At 42.9% G+C, this 22,942-nt stretch overlaps 1 protein-coding gene across 2 annotated transcripts in view; it reads right to left on the bottom strand.

Annotated features, from left to right (window-relative positions):
- Positions 1-22,149, bottom strand: part of ptprr (protein tyrosine phosphatase receptor type R) — a 52,413-nt gene extending 30,264 nt beyond the window's left edge. For both annotated transcript variants that reach the window (XM_033614988.2, XM_033614989.2), the window contains exons 1-2: positions 21,736-22,149; positions 10,584-10,921 (exon numbers count right to left, since the gene is read on the bottom strand). In XM_033614988.2, coding sequence (XP_033470879.2) covers positions 10,584-10,921; positions 21,736-21,817 — 420 coding nt within the window. In that variant the 5' untranslated portion in view covers positions 21,818-22,149. The remainder of the gene's footprint in view (positions 1-10,583; positions 10,922-21,735) is intronic.
- Between the last annotated feature and the right edge of the window lie 793 nt (positions 22,150-22,942).

The raw sequence follows: 22,942 nt of genomic DNA, 5'->3' as shown, positions 1-22,942 counted from the left end.
AGGCTATCTGCTTATTATTTCCAGATTAATCAAATGATAATTTGGTCTAATAAAATGTAAGGTAATGGTTTTTAAAAAAGGCTGTACCAGTCTTCTGAAGCTCAAAGGTTTTGTCTTTAAACTACCTGGTTTTGTCTAACAGTCCAAAGAAATACAAGTTAGAGCTGCAACAACTGACCTGTGGCTAAGTCCCGCCCTCAAACGTGATGAGCCAATCACAGTGCGTATAGCCATTCCCATACACTGGGACATTCTCTGCCTGGACGTCCATTGAAATGCATTACAGAAAGTCAGTTTGTTCGGTTTTATGAGCTTTTTCTGAGATTTGAAATTTAAAAATGGTCAAACGGTGTGCATGGGGTACATGCAACTCTGACACAAGGTATCCTGAGAGGCTGGGCGACCAGGTGTATTTTTTACACTTTAAACCACATCTCAACCGAGAAAAGTGTCTCCTTTGGATAAAGTTGTGTGGTAACGTTAGACCACAACATCAACTCGGTTACATGCTGTCATTCCGACATCCCACCATTTCGACATAACACTGTTCCGACATAATGCCATTCCGACATGCAAACGTCCCACCATTCCGACAAGGCTTTCCATATAAGGAAATGTGCGTTACTCAACAGGTGACTCCCTTCTTTCTGTTCATGCATTTTTCATGTTTTAAGACATGTGTACAGATGTGATACAGTCAGTGAAAGCTTAATTAATAAACACAAAGTCTCGGCATCCGAAGGAGGAGATGCCTTGAACGGGAAGCAGGACGTGGTGGTTTTCAATCACACACTCCGATGCCGCTTGTTGCAACTTTAGAAAATTTTATCCAGGAAAAAAAGGCTTACAAACATGGACAAGAACGGCTCTATAATACGCACAAAAATCCAAAAGAAATGAAAGTTAACTAAAAAAGCAACTAAACAGCATAAGTGGTCAAAATTGGTGTTTTACGCATGCCTCTGTGCGTCTGGCACAGGCGTCTTGGGGCTCTCCCACATTGGTTTGTGGATGAAAGCTTTATGTTCAGCTCCCCTTACATGTAAAAAAAATCTGTACATGACATTTTGGTCGGCGAAATCCACAGAGAAGATGTCTGTTGTCCATGCTCGCAATCATTACGCATGGATCTTTCACACCGCCACTATCCACGCAGATTTCCAAATGTATAAATATCCACGGCAGTAGCGGCGCCAGGATTTTGATTGTGGGTGGGCCTCCAGAAAACTGGATGGGCCAGTTAAAATAAGCAAAAAACGGGTTCCCCTTTATCTCCGTTTCAGCCCTTTTCTGCAGCATTGAGGACAGCGACGCCGGTGCACCGGTATGGCTCCCTTGTGTCGCTGTCCTCAGCTCAGTGCTGAAGTGGACTTTGATAATAGATTATTAAAGTTGGTTTGCGAGGTTGTGGAGTTAGGGGCGTATTTGCGCCGGCATATCATTAGTGCAAAAATCTTTTGGGTAAAAAAATAGGCCATTAAAGGAATTGTCGGAAAGGCAGGATGTTTAAAAAAAAAAAAAAAAGAAATTCCGTCATTCCGACCATAGGAGAAAAAAATTGTCGGAATGATGGGACATTTGATGGAAAATTAACTGTTGCCATTTAGACAATTAGAGGCCCATGTCGGAGTGGTGGGATGTCGGAATGGACGCTGCCCACCCATCAACTCAACGTGAATAAGATTAACAATGATGTCTACATCTGTTCTAAGGTAAGTCAACATTGTGTTTGAGGCAACATATTGTCACTTTGCTGGAAAGAAATATAAAGTTATCTTTAACATCTCTAGCTAACGTTAGCTAAAGTTAGCCTAACGTTAGCTCCTAGCTGCGTTGTTCATCATGTCACCTTGTTTGCTGGGAGTTCATTAACCTATTTTGTTCTAGTTTTGTACTTTGGTGATCGTACATCATTGTTAGCTGTTGTCCAAAGGGCTCTAGTTAAGCTAACGTTAACTTCTGGAGCTTAGCTTCATTAACTTATCTGTAATGGCAGAGATAACAAAGGTTGGCAAACGTTATGCTGAATGATTCAGTGTAAATACTGTAGCACCAAACTAACGGAGAGACACTCTTGGTAAAGATGGTAAAAAGGCCGTTATCCTTTTCTCATATTCTGAGCCAAAAACCTTAACTTCAGTGGCACTTTAACTTGTTGTCTTTGATGGTGACGGCAACCAGATGCGGTTCACAAGCGTACACTGTGACCTGTAAATTTTGGCTTGTAATTTAAGCTTTTCATCGACCTTCTCAACAATAAAATGATGAATATATCCCTCCAAAGCGTAGTTTAGACCCTTTTGGTTACTTCTCAATGACATCTGATCGTTATGTCTCCAAAAATCATCAGTTGCCTCCTGTGAAATGCCGTGTACTGTGACACCTGCCATAGCGCCGCTCACTGAATGTTGATAGTTTGTCCGAGTGAGTGGAGGGGGCGTGGCTTAGCCATAGGTCAATTAGTCGACTGAACTGTTTCAATAACCAATCAATCATTTCAATCTTTCTGTAAGCCAATACTCTGGTTGCAGCGTCTTACAAGTGAGGATTTTATTTGATCGTACTCACACACACATCATGTAGGTGAAACACTGTCAGAGCATCACTGATGAAGAGGAAGCACCTGCACAATTATGTCAAAAAAGTTAAATGTTTTAATCTACTTGGATCTTCATAAGGTCAGAACTGTAAGTCAGTGAGCAGGTGTTACCTTTAACTTTAATAAACCAAAAAATAAATATATAAAAAACAGACACAGATAAATGTTTAACATATATCAATTAAAGTGCTTTGAGATCTGATTCTGTCATTTAACTGCTTTTTCTTTCCCTCCTGGTGACGTGATGGTGTGGCAGCAGCCTGCAGGGACAGGTCATGTGACCACGCACACAGGAAGTCAATTAACACAGAGCAGCATTACGTAATGCAGCGCTGAGCCTCACAGCGGTTTCTCATTGGTAAAAGCAGAGGACAGTCGGCCACAAATGTCAAGTTACAGTGTGATTACAACTGACAGCTCCTGCTCGTCAGCTAATCCACAGTTTTAAAATACTCACAAAATAAATACCTTTGTTTACATTTTATTTCCTGTCCTGTGACTTTGTGCTGTACCAGCAAAATATGACAAATAATAAAGATCATTTTAGGAACAATTAATTAATTTTTGAGCCATGCCTCAAAGTCCTGCTCGTTCAATCAATCTACCTTCTCTGGACACTGATGGATGGTTGCTAAGGTGTTACTAAGTAGCTGTCACGTGGTTGCTGTGCTGTAGGTTACTATAAAAACCGAATCACAGTGACGTCATGCTAACGACAGTAATTTTTAACATTTAAAGACAACAACTAAACAACTTATCCGACATTCCTCCTGTGCTTATTTTACGTACTGTGCTGCTTCACCATCATCTTTGATAAACCAAATCTACTGAAATGGAAGCAGAGGAATGTACTGCAGACGGTGGCTGCAGCAAAACGTATTTTAGCCACCTAAAAATATCCATATTAGTGTAAGTGTACGATATAACGAAGTAAAGCAGTGAAAATAAATATATAAATATAATGTACATTTAAACTGATATTTATTTTTTCAGAGGGTCTTTGTTTAGGCGGATAAAAACTCAAGTGCAACGCACACCGCCGCCATAGGCCGCGCATCAAAATGCCCACCTCCATTATATTCTATGAACAAACCCACACCAGCACCGGCCGTTGTGCCGCGCCACTCTGCTTCAGCCCACTGCCCTATTTCCAGCATGGCCAGCACTGCAAGAAAAACCTAAGTAACTGAGGCATTTTATGTACGTGACACGAGGATTTTCTACCCAGAAGTTACTGTAAATAAACAGTGATTCATCTATAATGTCACGTAAATGGTGTTAGTTGGTTTCTATGGTGAGTCTGGTGGTTGCTAGGGAGTCCTCTGGATTGGTGCGGTGTTATAAGTACAGTATCTTCTGCCATTGTTCCCAAGATGTTTTGCAATTGTGACCCAATGAAACAATGAGCCACATGCTTTGGTATAATACAGGCATGTCCAAAGTCTGGCCCGGGGGCCAATTGTGGCCCGCAGACCAATTTTAACTGGCCCTCAGCTTGACTTTCAAAATATACCATATGTGGCCCTTTACACAATAATGGTTAATCGAGCAAGATCACTTCACATTTTTACCTTTCACCTCACAATGACAGGACCATCATACAGTTTGCAGACAGGCATCACGTATCAAATCAAATCATTAAAAGATTTTAATGGTTGCATTTGTCTCGCTTTTTTTTTTAAACCCATTTGATGTGAGAATCAGTTTGCCCCCAGGTATTTTCACATTATTTTGTCTTTTGTTCTCGTCCTTTAATTCTCTTGAGATCCATCAGGTTTATCTTGGGATGTCCTGGAGGGTCTCAACCTGCAGTTTGGGCATCACTGGTCTATAGTCTATGGGAGGCCTTTGCACAGAGGTAGTTTAGTTTTATGCAACAAGCTTTAAAAGCACGTTGAGGAACTTTTACATGTAAATGTCTGTTACATTCAGGCCCTGCTGCAAAACAAGTTCACACAATGCTGATCAGGTCAGTTATTTTATAATAGATTCATTTAGTTTTTGTTGTCTTTTTCTGTTCTTTATATTTCAAAATAAAAGGAAGGAAGGGCACACTGCAGCCATGGAGCAGCAGTCAGGAGTCTGGCAGAAGCTATGGCGAAAAATCCTGAGAAGCACTAACAAAAGTTTGTTGAGTGGATACTTCAGATAAAAAAAAAGACGTCTTTAATTATTTGTTCTTTTGAAAGGCTCTTTACATAACTGGTCCTTCACTGTAGTGGTCCAGAAATGTCATCACATGACTAGGTAACCTGCAGATGAATACATATACATTATTTACTAAAGTACAAATTTAAATTTCACATTAATCTTTCATCGCACTCTCAGCGAGTGAGTGTTTTATTCATCAGGCGCTGTGCAGGGTGACCTATATCCCACTGCGAGGACCCCTGGACCCTGACGGCTGTGAAGACTGAACCAGAGAAACCGACAGACAGACAGACAGACAGACAGGTAACCCGTCCAGCATTCACGTCTGTCTTTTGGTTTCCGCCGTAGGTTCCTCCAGATTGCCTCTCCCTCCCACAATGCATCTGTGGCGACGACACCTCTGACTGTGTTGGCAGAGGACTGTGTGAGTGTTGGCGGTGAGACCTCGGTTAAATTAATAATCAGAATATATTTCTGCTATAAATAAAAATCTGAACACTGAATCAGATCACATTTACTAACAACACTTCATCCATACTGAGTCCATTATACTGAACTTAGTACACAAGTCATTAATATATAGTGTTAAATACTAATATTAAATGATGTGAGATGTGCACTAGGAGACATCAGAACACAGAGAAAAAGTTTTACAAATAGAATTGCATGTATTATTTCTATACGCTGAGTTTACGTCAGCTGGCATGTGCCCTTTTTTTGCCGATATCACGTGTCGGACAGATGAAAATATCAATGGGCAAAATGTCTGTTGGGAAATCTGCCAAGTAAATAAATAAACTCATTACTAGCATGTTAAATAGCCAAACATTGTGTGACCTTTAAGATCTGCTGCCAAGACAACTGATTCTATGGAGACCAGATCTATTGATCCAAAGCAGCAGTACGGAGTGTGTCCCTGCCCCTTCAGAGCATACGCCACAACCAGTGGTCACAGTCTTCCTCTAACTGTACGTTCACACCAACAGCAACCAGAGCTTCCAAAACGGCCGAAGTCATTCATTTTCAGTGAGAGCCCGGCGACTTGGGCGACCTGGTCGTCAGCTGCGTGTCTTGGACACCAAAGCAACCAGAGCAGCTCCGGAGGGGAGTTAAAACTCATTTAACTTCATGGTAATGAGCTCTGACGCGGTTCGGGGGCAACCAATCAGAATGCAGATGTGCTTCGATGAAGCGGGTCCCAGAGAACGAGCCAAGTGTGTAATGTTCGTAATAGAGGAGAGAATTGCAGGCTAATGTTGCGACGTAGCATGCAAGTCTTCCTTGCTTGGTTTGAATGGGATGACATACGTTTTCTGTTTTCACTGACCAAACATAACTTTCGACTGGACGACAGCAAGCAGCAACTACGCTGCTTTGAAGCCAGTAGTCGCTTTGCAGCTCCTTTAAATTGACAAGCACGATTGAACATTCAATGATTCACATGATGAGCGACTAGAGCGACCAAAGCTGCCACAGATATTTTTGACAGACGTGCTTCTTGGGCGTCCGCGAGAGACTTTGCCTCTTTGGGAACGTCTGGTGTGAACGTACAGTAAGCGTTCTCAGTGTAGTGAGGTGACGGCATCACAGATCAAGCTCTCCAGTCAGACCCTCAACACACCGCGGGGCTCCTTGAAGAACACACCAGAGATACGTAAAGATAGAAAACGACTGTCCACCTCACTCAGTGTTGAAGTCCATGGTACAGGCAGGAAGTCCAAACATGCATCCAAGGCACTCTGACTGTAAAGATTCTTTATTAAAACATGGAAAAACCAACGTGTTTCAACTAGACCAGAGACGCACTTTGCTCCACCACAGAGAGCCAGACGGTGGATAGCAACCTTGGTGATTTATGATGACACTCTGCGGATCGAGTCCTTTTCGTCTTTTGCCTCTGCCTCAAAACCTGTGATTAGTCACTGTTCAACAGACAGCGTCTTCATTTAGCTTGTTTTCAAGTTACCAGTATTTAGTTAGTTTATTGCTCTTTAAACGTCAGCTGTTATATGGCTGTTTAAAACATATGTCCGGTAGCTGTTCTATATGGCTGGAATTCTGGAATATTAATGGCCAAATTGTCCGTCAAAAATTGAGGTGGTTCGGGCATCTGATCGGACGCCTCCTCAGCACCTCCTGTTGGAGGTTTTCCGGGCACATCCAACAAGTAGGAGGCCCCGGGGCAGACCCAGAACACACTGGAAGGATTATATATCTCATCTGCCCTCAGAGCGCCTTGGGATCCCCCAGGAGGAGCTGGATATTATTACTAAGGAAAGGAACATCTGGATTCCCTTTCTCAACCTGCTGCAAAGTGTCCTTGTTAGTCTCAAGAGATGTTGTGTCTTAGGAATGTCAAGGCGCCACATATTTTGACTATTGATGTGCATGTGTTATGGGAACTATAAAGATAGCAGGGCTGGAGGACTTCTAGCCACTCACTCACTGACTGTTCATGAAATAGTTGTTTTGCCACCACAACCCCGACCCAGGTAAGTGGATAAGCGAATAAATAAATAGACGGATAGAAATATGAGGCTGATCACAGGGTTGTCCCTGGGTCTTTTCGAGACCAAGGTGGCAAAGGCCTGTGGCGGGGGGCATCTTGACATCTGTACTTTTTGATACGCCGCCGCCCCCCCATTAAATATGAAAGGAGGCCCTAACATGCTTGAGCTCTACACTGCTGACTTGTATAATCAGAACAGACATGTCCTGATTTTCAGCCCTCTATGATTATATTTACCCTTTACAGCAGGCACATCCTGACAGCTGAGAATATTACTGTCAGGTATTGTCCCCCCTCTATTAAATATGAAAGAAAGCTGAAAATCACAGGACATGTCTGTTCTGATGATACAAGTCAGCGGCCCTGAAATGTGTGTTTCTCTAGTGTAATTAGGTTTGTTTTGTCTACTCAAAATAGATTCAGTGTAGAAAGTTTCTTTTTTCCAGACAATGAGTTTTTAAGGAGATTTAGTTTACCTTGACATGTTTCGACTGTCACTTCAGTCTTCTTCAGAAGCGTCATCTGACGTGCGTCATGACGTGTCTTTATCAGCTGGTAGTAACATGGAGGCGTGACCAGCCTGGCAATCCGATTTGCCAGGCTGGTCTCCTTAAAAACTCATTGTCTGGAAAAAAGAAACTTTCTACACTTAATGTGTGTTTCTCTTCTGTAATACACATTCTACATCTCAGAGGCGACGTCTTTCCACATACGGGCTTCCTTCGCCTTTCAAACGGGGCAGAGCTCCGTGGGAAACAGTAGGAGAGACACAGCCCGAGGGGGAACCAGGATCTGACACAACACTGGAGGGAGAAGCAGGTCCGTGGAGCTGTGCTCCGGATGAAAGAATCAGCACTGAATGCGCGCTGCTATGGCGTTGCTTTGGGTTGTGAGCGCACATGACGCCCATCTACATTGAAAGTAATGGGTTTGTGCTCGCAAAAGACGCTACATCTGGACGCCCCCCATGCGGCCAAAATCACCCAGGTGGCCCACCATTGTCTTCGATAGGCAGGAAAAACCCTGTGATCATTTCTGGATATTAACCAAAAACAAGACTAACAGTCTGCAGCGGTGTTGAGAGGATAAATTAATTAATCAAGAAAATAGCTGCCAGAATTCTTGATAATAATAATTTTAAAAAGTCCCAGAGTATAATATGAAAATATGGGTGAAACTCAGCATTGAAATTGATTTAAGGAAAACGTGGTCAACACCAAAAGGGATTTATGAGTCTCTTATTTTTTGCCACTCTTTTTCGTCCTTTTTTCAGCTGTGACCTGTCGAGTGTTGCAGTTTGGGACAAAATGTCCATCGACAAAAGATTCAAAGCTGCTGTCATGGTAATGTCTGCATGCTGCCATTTTAACTGTGTATCATCTTTTCATTTTCAGTGTGAACACAGTACAGACTGTAAACACAGCTGTGGCTGAAACACACACACACACACACACACACACACACACAGTGTTCAGTATCTGGGACACAGTTTGTTTCTGGTCTTTTCCTCTCTGACAGTGAGAATCTTTGGTCATCTCATGATTCAATTTTTGATTTAAAATGATTCTTTGATTAAATTAAAAGAAACCAGCGCTCTGTGTGCCACACCCTCGACTCCTGTCCTCAATAGTTAACCATTAATCACTGGAATCTGCGAGATTTTGAGGCCAGGTCGATGCCTTGAGCTCTTTCTCACGTTCCTCAGGACGTTCCTGAGCAGTTTTTGCGATGTGGCATGATGCACTGTCCTGCTGGGAGCGCTGTTGCCATCAGGTGAGATGGGTTCTTGGTCTGCAACAGTGTTTGGATGGATGAAGTGTGTCTACTAAATGTCTGGTGTCGTGACGCGCCATGATGAGGTACAAATTATTCATACTCCACAACATTACATTATTACAAAGATCAATTTTTGCCATTTGTGAACTGATTCAGAATCATAGAAGGATCCAGAACACCTGTCTGTCTCTCTGTCTCTCTCCATCTGTCTGACTTTGTCCCCGTCTCGCCGTCTGTCTCTCATTATCAGCCAGCACATACCTGTCTGTGTCTCCGTCTCAATGTCACCCTGAAGGTCGCTGCTGTTTATCTAAGAGTTATGCAACCGCCCATTGTGTAGGTAAGTGGGTCTCTCACACGCACACACTCATGATTAGTGTTTCCATGGCAACAGAGAGTGCTGCATCTCTCCTCCGGCACCATGGCTACAGACGAGTCTGCGGCTCCTCATCCGTCATCCGCTCACTGTCTGTTTGCTCCGACCTCTGACCTCCTCACTCTCAGCCGCCTGTGACCTCACCGAGGGTTAGGGTGAACCTTCTTTTGTCAAACGCTCGCAGCAGCTTCCAGAGACGTCTCATCTGCAGCCGTCAGCCGCTCGTTTTCAAACAGAGGCTCTCAGGTTTAAAGTAGCACAGTAAACATCTGCAGCTGCTGATGGTGTTTAACTGCATCAGAGACACGTGTACACCTTCAGTTCACCCTCACTGACATCAGACTGTCTCCTTGATAATGACAACAATGGAGTCCATCACACGCCAGCGTATCGATGACACAAACTGAACTGATCATACACAGAGGAAGTGGTCAGAGTACAGTAGTCAGGATGTGTAGAGGGCTGATGGTTTGCCTGTTTCTTAAGCAACATATAACTGCGGTTTGGCGGCTTAACACCAATTCATTTGCATATTTTGGAATAGCAAAGGCATGACACGCCCTTCTTTCCCCTATGACTGGGTAGTACTCGGTGCCTTTGTTGGATTGGTTGGGGTAATATTTGCAAATTCAGAGAGCAAATGTAATAAAATTTGTGCTTTTCTTGAGTGCTCCTGAAGAGATATACAACAGTGGTGGATCCTGATATGTGTGCAGGTGCTCTGACGTGCACCGGTGTATGTCGTCTTTAAGTACCTTTCAAAGACAGGTGAGGTATTTACATATTTATGCAGCAGCAAAGTAAATCTTGTATTTCTACAACCCTCCCTAATCCTTTTAAACACATCACACAGTGTGTCTGCCTGCCACAGATCTGTCACAACACTGCACCTCCAATGCACGTTTAAATGAAGGGATCATTCAATGGAAACAGACCTTATGCAGACCTGCAACCTTCCAAATCTGACCTCACAAAGACCAAAACTAATAATACATTCAGGCGTTCCACAAGTCTGTATTAAATCACCAGAACACATGAAGTGTGTCCTCAAAATCTGAGCAAGAAAAGACATCTCCTGACTTCCTGATTGGACATGGAATACAAACACATTTTGCAACCATGAAAAAAAAAACCCTCCCACCTCTCACCCAATCAGGGAGCAGATTACTCACCACGGTAACCAGATGGCGTGCGGACACCACAGCGTGCTCCGGCTGCACCTCGTTATGTGGTCGTGCCAGAAGGTCGAGGGTTCGCTGGCCGCCAGGCTGATGACGAAACCGAGACTCCAGCAGGGCGGCGGGCATCACTTTGGCTAACCTGGCAGGGTGCTGATGGTGGAGGTGGTGATGATGATGGTGGTGGTGGTGGAGGTGGTGGGGGTGGGTCTCTGGAAGGCTGTCCACATCAGGCTGCGAGTTCAGGTCATGCTGGGGGTGAAGGGGTGGAGGGAGACGACTGGAGCGACGAGAAGGGAAGAGACGAAGCTCGTGATCACCGGAGGACGATTCTGAGGGGAGATAAAGATGGAGGACAAAAGTTTGGAAACTTGCAAATAGACAATCGATTGTTCGCATATGCCTCATTTTCACTGCATGGTTGAGCTCGATTCACTTTTGGTACCAAAAATTCTCAGCTAATCGCCATGGCAACACCACGTAAAACTGCTGTGACTTCATTTAGGACACAACACTGGATACTTTTACGCAACCAAACAGAGGAACGTCTGCACTTCGTTACATAATTTTGTGGCTGCCATTTTCTAAAATTTGGGTCAAAAATTGCAGTCACTATATACGGTAGCTTGGCTATTTCAAAATGGCGGGTTTGCAAAGGATGTCCCACATTGCGCCTGTAACGATTCTCTCTGACCACTGAGTGGTTGCCAGTGTTTTAACTCCACCTTCTGGTATTGGCTCAGCTCGACTGGAACCTCAATCAAGGTGACGGCAGAAAAAAGCACCAGGTACTATCCACAACTTTCGCCAGTGGAAAACCAAAAAAGAACGAGTCGATTGAGTAGAGCCGTTATGCCTTCTAAAACAGCATGTGTACATCTTACAAAGATAAAAGGTGGCATAACTATAAATAACTCAAAGAGACTTTTGAAACAGAAGGTTGCTGAATTCAGGAAGAATTAGACAGACGCAACTTCTCATTTTTAGGCTACTGTCAGATTTGCTAACTGAAATATAAACTGTCGCTGGCAAAATGTATCAACAGTAACTAGCTAGCTAATTACTGTTTGCTCTAAATGTTGGTTGAAACAAGTTCTCCTGCCCATTTATGTTCATGACTGAAAAAAAGAGTGAAAGCTTTAAAATTTGGGTCTTAAAATTAAATTCATCCCAACTCTGAGATGCCAAGACTGAGGCCGAAGCTAACAGGTCCTCTGATTATTAGTCCAAGTGAGACGATAGTTAAAGCTCGTCATTTATAGCATTATAATAGACTAATGTTGTGTCCACGCATCGCGTTACTTGTGCAAGTTTCAGCACTAGAATATTTTTTGTTGACTTGCTTCATATGTGCATGAAAAGGCTGAATCGATGAATGAACTTCTGCCAGTAAGTCCTCGGCGCCATAGCTCCCCAGAGGATCTCAATGCTGGTTGGCTATCAAGGAGCGAATTGGTCACTGCAGTTCAGATTTTTCAGCTCTCACAAATAAGCGTATGACACAAAACCGCGCTACTCGCTTTATTTGCTCACTCACATCACGTCCATCACGCCACCCGACGTGAATTCACGTCTAATCGCATCTTAACATTGACTTCACATGTAATTAACTTGCACTAATTGTTTTATTCGCACCTGGTGTGAACACAACATACAGAAAAACTTGTACAAGCAACACAAATGTTAGATTTGTGCTTCATTGTTCACATTTTGAAGATGATTTAAGCATCATAAGTCAAGTATTAAAGTAAGCTCGAATGTGCTTAGCTTTACTTACAGTACATACTTGTTTGCATTTCCAAAAGAAAGACGTGCAGGATGAGAACTAACTGATGTGTTGGGCAAAGTAAAGCTCTTTCAGGATATGGGATGACATGCCATCATTCAGACGGCTCAAAATTTCGAAAGCCCATAGTCCAAAAAATGTCCTATTGGACAAAAAGCCCGGTATCCTGAAAAACAAATGTACATTGCTCTGAAGGGTTGTTTCTCCAAAAATAGACTACAAACTCTCCTAAACAGAAGCATATGTCGTAACACACGGCATGTGTTTTGTCTGTTGAGCCATATTTTCTCCATAATCGAAAATATTTCCACACTGCTGATTTATTCCTGAGTAAGTAACGTTATCGCCATCACAGAATTTCAAAATAAAGGCGTGACCTAAAGATGACATATGGAGCGATGTTTTCACTTTGCATTGATGATATTGGATTGCTGATCATCATCTATCCTGGTGGACAGACAGATCATTGCAACTGGTTTCTACAAATTAAACTTAGGTGCGTTACCAGTCGGCCCCTTATGCTCTACGTCATCACAGGGGATCTCATTAGAGCTATGAGCCCAGCCAGGCGACGACAGGGACCTGTCACGGATCGGTCAGGGCTCTACCACGGACCAAACGGAAATTTGAAGTGGCTGCATCTGTATCGATCCAGATCAATGGATCTTTAGACCCATAGTCCTGACCAGGTTAGGTCTGCAGCAAAAGTTACCTTGGCGATCTAGCCCGATCACAAGAGAGAGCCATCTTTGTAGGACAGAAACCTCAGGCTTTAGACTCAACGTACCTCGCTAAGCCACTAATGCTGCTTCATGGTACAGAACTCTGGATGCTAACATTAGCCTGAACACTGAAAGCATCCAGGACCAGCTCCCACACAGTGACTGTCGGTCCTGAGCAGGTTTTCTCTACAATATCCTGTAAACCTACAAAGTATTGCGCTTGGATAATGATATGCTAACTCTCAGCTAACTAAAAAACACCATTTGGTCCATTCCTTAAACATTTGCATGTGTTTTTTGTTTTTCAAAGGCACTAAAAAAAGACACCACCACACACTTTGTATCTGAGGACTGGCTGGGGATTTATCTAACTGTCATTTATTGACTTTAAAGACTTAAGGAAGAGGAGGAAGATCCGCAGACAAGAGCGGTTTGACTCTTAATTATGGCACAGATCTACCTCAGGATATAAACAATCACCTCCCTCTTCCTCTTCCTCTTCCTCCTCTAATCTTTTAAAAATCTATTCCTCCAACGCAGCACATTGAGCAGCACTCGCAGAGAGACGGCAGAATAAGAGATGAGAGCAGGAGATCCCATCTGTCTCTCTCTCTCACAGCATCTTTGGTCAGGATGGAGGCTTTCATCAGGCTGCAGGCAGGCTCAGAGGAAACCCCTGCACACCGACTGAACTCACCCAGCCGTGATGAATATGAACACTGCATAATTCATCCCCAGTCTTTATTTATCCTCCGAGATAAAAAAATATCTACTGAGTGAAGCCCTCTTTAACTCTGGTAACATCCGGCCTCTCGTTCACAGCTACAGACGTTCATACTGAAGATGGATCTGTCTAATTAAAGACAACGCAGACAGGAACCTCAGCTGGACCTGAGCCCTGCGCGCCTGATCTCCACTGTTTGCTGACTGCAAAGATTAAATGGACAAAAAGCCAATCTCCCCCTGTCAGCAATCAATAACAACATCTTTATCTTTGTGATTTAGCAAAAACTAAAGTCAGACTTTTCCTTGAATAGTCAGTTTCTCTGTCTGATGGCTGCACTCTATTTAGTTAATTTAACATGTACAGTGTTAGCCAAGACGCTCATCTGGACAGATGCTGCATTGACTTAGTGTCAGAAATGGGCCAATATTTTATTCAGACAATGCTTCTGTCGGCATTTTTATCAGATCAGGGGCCAGTGGCGGAAGAAGACTCAAAAATACATTTACCTCTGAGATGTAGTTGAGAGGTATAAAGTTGTATAAAATGGAAATATTCGAAGTACAGGTTTTCATGTCACTCAGTAGCGTCCCAGTAGTATTCCTAATATATTCAAATTGAAACATTTTAATTTTGGTCCGATAACATTTGTTTTAGCATCAAAATGTTATTTTCCTAAGCCCTTCTACAGCGTTTTCCCATGTGACCCAACGTAGGTGATGCCATATACACCCTCTAGGCCACCGTAATGTGCGGCCCACTCTCATCAAAAAAAACAACCACATAGGTCAACCATGCAAGCAGCTTATTACGACCAGTGTTGTGCTAATTACTGAAAAATAGTAACTAGTTACCTTTACTAGTTACTTAATTAAAAAGTAACTCAGTTACTTAAACCAAAAAGTACTGCATTACCGAGAAATGCAACTTTTTAGTTAGTTTAGTTTTAGTTACTTTTAGTTACTCGTAGCTACATCGCCTAAGAGACAGCGGATGGAGTTTAACCAAGGAACTGTCAGACTACAAATTGACAAAACAATTGAACGATATAGGAAACATGCAACATGTCTTCTACAGTGGAGTCACTCGCTGTCAGGCAGCTAAACGTTTTACAACTACGGTACTTGGATACAAATATGGAAAATGAGCTAAAGAGAACATTTGAAGAGCTACATGATGATGTCGAGTCTGTCGCCCTCCGCAGACATTGTCTGTCCACAACAAAAGCTTCCTCAGGATAACAATGGATATCACGTCACTGGATATAACGTTACTGGGACTAAAAATCTACAGAAGCGCTACAGCTTAATGTAACATTACAGCACTGTGGTGAGGCCAGCAGGTCGACAGTGACTTCAGAGAAAGTGAGAGACGTGTTTCATTAAGATGCTCTGGTAAGAATTGTTCATATACCTCTATCTGACTTGACTATCTTTTATTGTTCAGGGCTAAAATGTTTTAGTGAAAGGAACTTCAGTTTGTGAAGGAATACTGCATGCTGCACACTGTTTTAAAACCTGGCAAAAAATGACGGAGTAACGCAGCGTTTGGTAACGGTAACTGAGTTACTGAATTTAAAAACTAACGCGTTAGAGTATTAGTTACTGCCAAAACTAACGGCGTTACTACTAATGCGTTACTGCCCAACACTGATTACGACCCATGCTTCTGTTTAATATAAGGCAGTGCCCTCAAGTGGCCGTAGTAATTATAGCAGGAGCAAAGGATGCGGTGACGTGACATAGCTTAAAAAGCGTCATAATCCACGTAATGTTGTACAAATATCGCGGAAGCCCTGACAGCAGCAATCGCCAACAGGCAGGACATGGACGACATCCGGCCCACCAAAGCTTTAGAATAATAACTAACACAGAAACTATGAGAAGGGAAAAAATGCATAACAGTATTTCGGATATCTAGCATTTTCTTCATGATATATTGAAGCAACCCAAAGCAACTAGGATTGAAAAAAAACATTGTGTTTGTTTTACCAACCCCAAATATGTACGTTTGATCGGTGGGTACTAAAGAACACAGGACTTTCACCCAGCAGACAAGTGTTCATGTGTTCGCAACATATGTCATGCTACGTTAGTGACAAAAATATTTATTAAATGCAAAAGCATGATGTTTTTCCTGGATCAAACCTCATAGTTTTGTTGCTTTAACCTAACCAGGTAGGTCTGGAGCAGAACTGCAACTGTTTCCTGACATCAAGGACGTGTTTAATACTGTGACCGTTAGAACTAGGGCTGCCCCCGACTAAGAATTTTCCTAGTTGACCAACAGTCGTCATCAGGGTCCATCAGTGGCCTGTTAATGACGCTGTGGGCTAATGGGCATGTAGCTACTTCCATGTTTCAGATGATACGTCATGTTTGTAGTCGACCAATGAAGATGAGTTTACATATCACCTTGGGTTCGTCCTTCACCTTCTCAAAATGATCCCACACTTTAGATTTCCTGCCCGACATGTTATTAACTAGCCTGTGGAATAACCACAGGTACCAGCCCTGGAAATTAACCTGACAAGGACACTTCCTGTGTCTGTCCTTTCAAAGTAAAGTTCCACATGCTCCAGTCATATAGGTTTGGATTTGTTCTGACAAGACGCAGAAACCAAAAGTTACACAATTACACAAACAAACTAACCGATATCAGCAGTGCAACACCAACAGCTCCTGTGTTCTGCAAGGTAAAATTACTAGTTTTGTCAAAGGAGTCTGGTGGCTTTGAAGATTGTGATGTAACAGCCTCGGAAAGGGCAGTCTGACTGCAAGGTAAACCAGCGAATATATTACACTGAATATGGATAAATACCTCAAACAACCCAACTTCAAAAAAAATTCAAACTAACCATTTCAGTTATTATTATTTTAGCACTCTGACCTACATCACAACCCTTGAAGGAACATTACCTGAATAAATCTACTTAGTTACATTTCACGACTGTGAGCAGCACAGTGAGGCAGAACAGGCATCTCTTTCTTGTTTGTCTCAGTAAATGTCTTCTCCCACCATGGCAGGGAAAGAAATTTGTTCCTCAGAGCTGACACTGGAGGGTTCTCTTCCAGCTTCAGTTTGACCTGCACACAGTCTGAGCTGTCAGACCGCTCGTCCGGGCGTCTGTTAGACTCGGCTGTCTGTTCTGCCAGAAAATACACTGAAAGAAAAATATCTGACAGCGTCCTCTGACTTCTGTCTCCCAGACTGTCTGCCTGCCAAGAACACGACGATTTCTCTTGGCTGCATCTGCGTCAAAAAATCTGTTGTGTGACTCAACAGATGCAGACAGAAATCACAAACTGTGACCCTGTGTTTGTTTACAGGTAGAATGTGAGATATAAAGACGTCTGACTGTTTTATGGGAACTTCCTGTTTCTGAAAAGAGTTAAGAAGCTGCATCAGTGCAGACTGAGTCATAATAAATCACAGTATGCACTGTATTCTGCTGAATTAAGAACATCCTGAAGCAGCAGTTTCAGGAGGTTTCACTGACTGAATCGGTTCTTTGAGACGTCTCAGGAGCTGACACAGCTTCTCTCTCCACGGCCTCTTTTCTCCCTAACGACAGCGTCCTGGTTGCTATGCATGATGCCGAGCTGAGCCGCGCTCTGATTGGTCAGAGTCGGCCCTTGCCTCACCTCAGTGGGAGCCGTCAGCCAATCAGAGGTCGAGTTAGAGAGGGCTGACCCGGTAAGTCTGTGGGGAGACACACTCCACAACACACACACTGGAAGATGACTGCATCTGATGTTGAGCATCTCTAATAAACCATGTGTCTGACTCACAGTCTCTGTGTTTGAAAACATAAAGCTGTCATAAAATACTCAAAACTTAACTTTGTGTCTTTAATGAAATCATCATTTATTCATTATTACAGAAATTAGCTTCTGTTTTCCTTAAAATAAACAACTGTCTGCTGCTGTGTTTAAATCAGTCATTTCTAAAATCAAAGCAGAACAACGTGTCTACATATTTAGGATAACTGATTGATAAACATCTCAATACTAATTATTAGGCTACTCAAACACAGAATGATATGAACATATTTCTAATATATACATTGAAAACAAGGACATATTTGTAGGGATGCACTGATCCAATCTGAAGCAATGAAATCCACGTTATAAACTGATCTTGGTCGATGTCATTATAGAATTTAATGCTTTCTCTCTCAATCTTTGGCCTCATGTTAATCACATAAAAACAGATCCCGTCAGTTTGACACAGCGTCATATACAGAGTTTAAACCTGGGAAAAAGAGCGGACTGTTGTCAGACAGGTACTCTGCATCAGGAGATATCATGAGCTGAGGTATTTAAAATCAGTATCAGGAGAGAAAGAAGCAGTTTGGGGTGTTAAAATAAATGTGGACCTTTGCTGCTCTCACAAAAACTGAGATAAAGTAGATGTCAGTCTATAGGTTCATTATGCTACTTTTCAGTTTACTGCACTACTCTCCACCTGGGTCAGGTGTGCGCTAGCTGGTGGCGCCAATCATTCGTCAATTACTGCTAGTAACGCTGTTCGACCCCACAGTGTTGCTATAAAAACATCGTGCCCAACCCTACTTTATGTGCCGGAATGTTGGTGGTAAAATTAACCAAAACAAACATCCCTAATTTTGAGCCTTGAGTTGTGTCATTGAAAATGTTTGATGCATTATTGTGTCTTTGTTCGGTGTTGTATGAATGTTATTAGTGTTTCAAACGCCCTTTTTAAACAGGAGTTGTGCAAATTTGCAGGAAAGCCCAATCAGTCTTTTTTCAGCATTGGCAGTATAAAAACAAAATCGGGGAGTGCAGCAAAATGCCGCCTACCTACTTTTGTACCTACCTACAGAATGTGCCTTTTTCGGGGCAATGGGGGGCGTGAGCAAGTAACAAAACGTGTAGCTCAGCGTGTGACGTAAACAGTGACGTGGGAGGGAAGCCGCGGCTGGTCAGTCCTTCGGCGATTCTCTCGTAAGTTGGCCCGTTCTTCACCGTCCCCGTCATCTGACGGTTAATGGCCTCTTCGTTTGCGAGGACAAGGAGGGCGCGCAATTCCTTGTCTCCCCAGTTGCTCATCTTTACAGTGTCTGTCAGGTTTGTGTTTCCCTCTTGCTACTAGCTGCTCGCTAATTCCTGCTATCAGCTGTTTCCTTATTATCCACCACCAGTGGGTCGCACGTGCGGCGTCATCAACAGCTCCTCCCACAAGTCATCAACAGCTCCTCCCACAAGTCATCAACAGCTCCTCCCACAAGTCTTCAACAGCTCCTCCCACAAGGCATCAACAGCTCCTCCCACAAGTCATCAACAGCCCCTCCCGTTGCGGAAGGGCGCCTCGTTCTTTTTAAACCAAAAGGGTTCCACCAATATGTCTACCCTACGAGGCGGAAAATTGGGCACCTCAGATCAACTCGTCAATCCGGCTCTGTGTGTCTAAACACTCGCAGCTTGCCGGCAAAACGGCCCAACATTCATGGAAAATCTGGCAGTGTAACTGGGCGTTCACACAGAACGCAATTTCGCAAATTCACAAATTCGCAAATTCACGCATCAAGATTAAATACAAAGTCAATGCAAAGACGCGATTAGACGCGAATTCACACCGGGCAGCATGATTGACGCATCTAGCACGACGCGATAGACACGTAGGTGCGGCGCGATAGCCGCGAAATTCACATCCATCGCCTCATCGCTCAAGTTGAAAATATTGAACATTTGAGGCGAATTTGCGTGACGCTGTGCCGCGAAAGCCAATCAGCATTGAGATTCTCTCATGACGCCCTGACGTCCAGTTGTTGATGCCAAGATGGAGGAGAAACTCATCGTTGCGGTGTGCAGCTACCTGGAGCTGTATGATTCAACGTCCACTCTACAGAGACCGCAACAAAAAGGAGCAGGCTTGGGTGAAAGTCGCCGAGGAGACTGGTCTACCTGGTAAGTTCTGTAAATATGTGTCTTTTATTAGTTTGTGTTGTTGTCTAGTGAAAATGGGCGGGCTCGCTACTTGCGCGATAACACGAAGTAACAAAATGGTCCGGCATCCAAACTCGCGCGTTACTCGCGAGTAATTCGCTTCACTCGCGCTCTGTGTGATCGCACAGTAGAAGGGGCTCAAGAGTGCTACACAAAAAATAAAGGATTTTTCCATATTCAGGATTTTTCCATATCAAGGACGCATGATATTGGATTTTTTGCTGCAATCCACGCCGATATAAAACAACTTACTGAGCCGATATCGGTATCCATTCATTTTAAAGCCAATACCGTCTGATACGGCTGATGTGCGAATATTATCATGCACCAAGTACAAACATTTAAAGTTTGAACGGGGCTCAGCAGGACGTTCACTGTGACAGCTGCATTCACATAATATGGTAAACAAGCTAACGGTGCTAACAACAGATCGGAAAAGTGCAACAACATTTTTGCCGACAACAGATATCAAACAAAACCCAGTGTCTGTGGTGTTAAGTATCTGTGAGCTGTAAATTCACCACTTCCATGCAGAAGTAAGAAGATAATGTTATCTCAGAACCTTAAGATGGAAAGTTTCTCTCTAACTGTGCCACTGCATCTCGTCTGCAGCTGGCTGAACCAAAGGGTAGAGTGAAAGTCAAGAGCGCTCATTCTGCAGCAAAATCTGGGGACCAAAACGTCCCCACATGTTCACTGCACTGCACACTGACCGGTAAAATGAGGCAATCTTAGTTGACCGAGGGGTCTGTGACTAACGATTCCAATCTCCAACTTTCAAGAGGCAGCCCTACATGGAAGCTTCAAAATTCACAAGTGGGATATTTACTGACATATTTGACGTTGTAGAAGAAGACATGAAAGTCTCTTCAGCTTGTGTGAAACAGACCTTATTTCAGGCATCTAACCGAAGACCCATTTAAAAAGCCCACTGACTTCAAGCAGAAGGAGCTGAAGCGTGAAAATGCTAACCCATTCCCAGGTATATCACTGCATATCACTGATTCAGTATCAAATAAATCCAACACAAATTGATACTCAAATTTATTTATTCTGCATTTTGAAGAGTAGGTAGTGACGGGGGGGTTTTTTGCATTCACATTAATGCAGCCAGCATCTAATGGTAATTACAGGACCTGCATCAGGGAGCCAATTAGGCTCTCGGCTCTGTGAGACCTCAGTCTTGTGGTTTACGCTGACCTGAATTCAGTTTTTGATGTTCACACAGGAAACCCGTCATTAAACAGACGTGTATTTGCATTTTGTGCTACAAGATCAAATAATCCCCACAGATATTGAGTGAATGTGAAAGTCCCGGGGTTATGGTTAGATTAAAATACGCTTCTGTTAATTAAACACTGGCCTTAAAACCTCAGAGGTTCAGATCTACTCTTCTTCTCTGACATTTCAAGCTGAATCCGTTTGTGGGTTTTAGACTGTTTGACCTCTGAGGACAGAATCTGGCACCTCTCCACATACTGTATGATCACTGTATATAACAATAATGTTCATGAAGATTAAGGTTCCCTTGAGAGGGCTCTTATTCCCCCTTAACTACCACATGACTACACCATAATGTGATTATAATCCTATCAAATTCTTGTGAAGGTTTGAGCTTCTGTTCTCATGATTTAATGTACAACATCCTGCATTAATCTGCAGATATAGTCCTGCAGCGCTCATTATTTAAGGGTTAAGCTGGTAACAGACTATAAAATACCTGTCATTTCTATGGACACATTCCAATGGCAGGTTAAAGAGGTCATTTTGCTTCTTTTACCTGTGCACGCAAACATGTGAGGATCTGTTAGAAGCATTTTGGTTCACTTCAACACGGTGACTGACAGAAAGGAGCACGTAATTAACAAAGAACAGGCTAATGCACCGATGTGAGCTCTAGCATTTGTGCTTGGAGGCAACACAGCTACAGACAACAGACGCTTACCTGTGACCAGCAGCTGCGTCCACAGCAGACACAAGAAAAGGAACACGGAGAGGAGTCCTCCTGTCCCTCGTCTGCGGCTCATCCTTCCTCCTTTTCTGCAGCTCACACTGAAATAAATCGGCTCCTGCAGCTTCTCTCACTGCTGCAATTACGCATCAAGGAAAAGTGTGTGTTTCCGTGCATCTATCTGCGGGTCCGCAGCGTGCAGCATGAGAGAGGAGACGCTGTCAGAGCTCCAGAGATCCGCTCCACAACACCGGCCCCCTGCGACGATGCTTCCCCGCCCTGCGGTGTCCTGCAGCGGCCTGGCTACAGCAGGAGCAGCCGCTGTGCAGCTGCGGCAGCACCGGGAAAGGCAGAGGTTTCCATCTGGCTCAGGGACGACAGAGAGAGGTGTGTGTGCAGAGATGGAGCTCAGGTGGAGGCTGGAGATGATGAAGAGAGAGAGGGAGGAAGGGGAGGAGAAAAGGCGTGGTGGAGAGGAGAGGAGGAAGAGGAGTAATTCATAAAAAACCTTCCTCTTTAATGGCTTTTGAAATGAATGTTGCCTTTACTGCACCTATATGAGAATTTATAAGACGTGGAAGATTGTACAAATTAATGGAGTCTAAATTAACTAACTTTTAATTTATGACAATTTATATGTATTTATTATATTGCCTATTTTTATTATTTACAATGCATGCACTGTCATTTATTTTCTTATTTTCTTATTATCGTATTTTAGATATTATATTGTATTTTATTTATTTTTGTTTGTCTTCCTGAATTTATTTTTTCTGCTTAGACGTTGGGATTTTAATAGTGTTCAATCTGCCTTGTTTGTAATTGTGTCAAGGGAAATAAAAAATCGTAAAACTTGAAGTAAATTTATATAGGCTACACATTAATTTAAATTAGACTTTTGGTGATTTATTTTAGTGACAACAGTTATGGTGGTTGAATGCTCAGTTCCTTGTTATTTTTTCATTTTTATTTAGTATAATTATTAGTTTATTTTTCATGTTTTGTAGTCATGTTAGGAACACTGCAACGTATTTTATTCTGTCTTCAATATTTTAATCCAGAGGTTAAATACATCTAGAGCTACTGATTGATTGCCATAAAATTATATTGACCCCCTAAAATATTTACGAAGCTTGCACCACCACCACCAGGCCAGAATACTTCAAACAGTAGCTAACATTTTTTTCCTGGTTAGCCTCTG

The sequence above is a fragment of the Epinephelus lanceolatus genome, chromosome 23 (genome assembly GCF_041903045.1).
Source record: "Epinephelus lanceolatus isolate andai-2023 chromosome 23, ASM4190304v1, whole genome shotgun sequence".
Classification (NCBI taxonomy): Eukaryota; Metazoa; Chordata; class Actinopteri; order Perciformes; family Serranidae; genus Epinephelus; species Epinephelus lanceolatus.
This window is presented reverse-complemented; position numbering and strand designations above follow the sequence as displayed.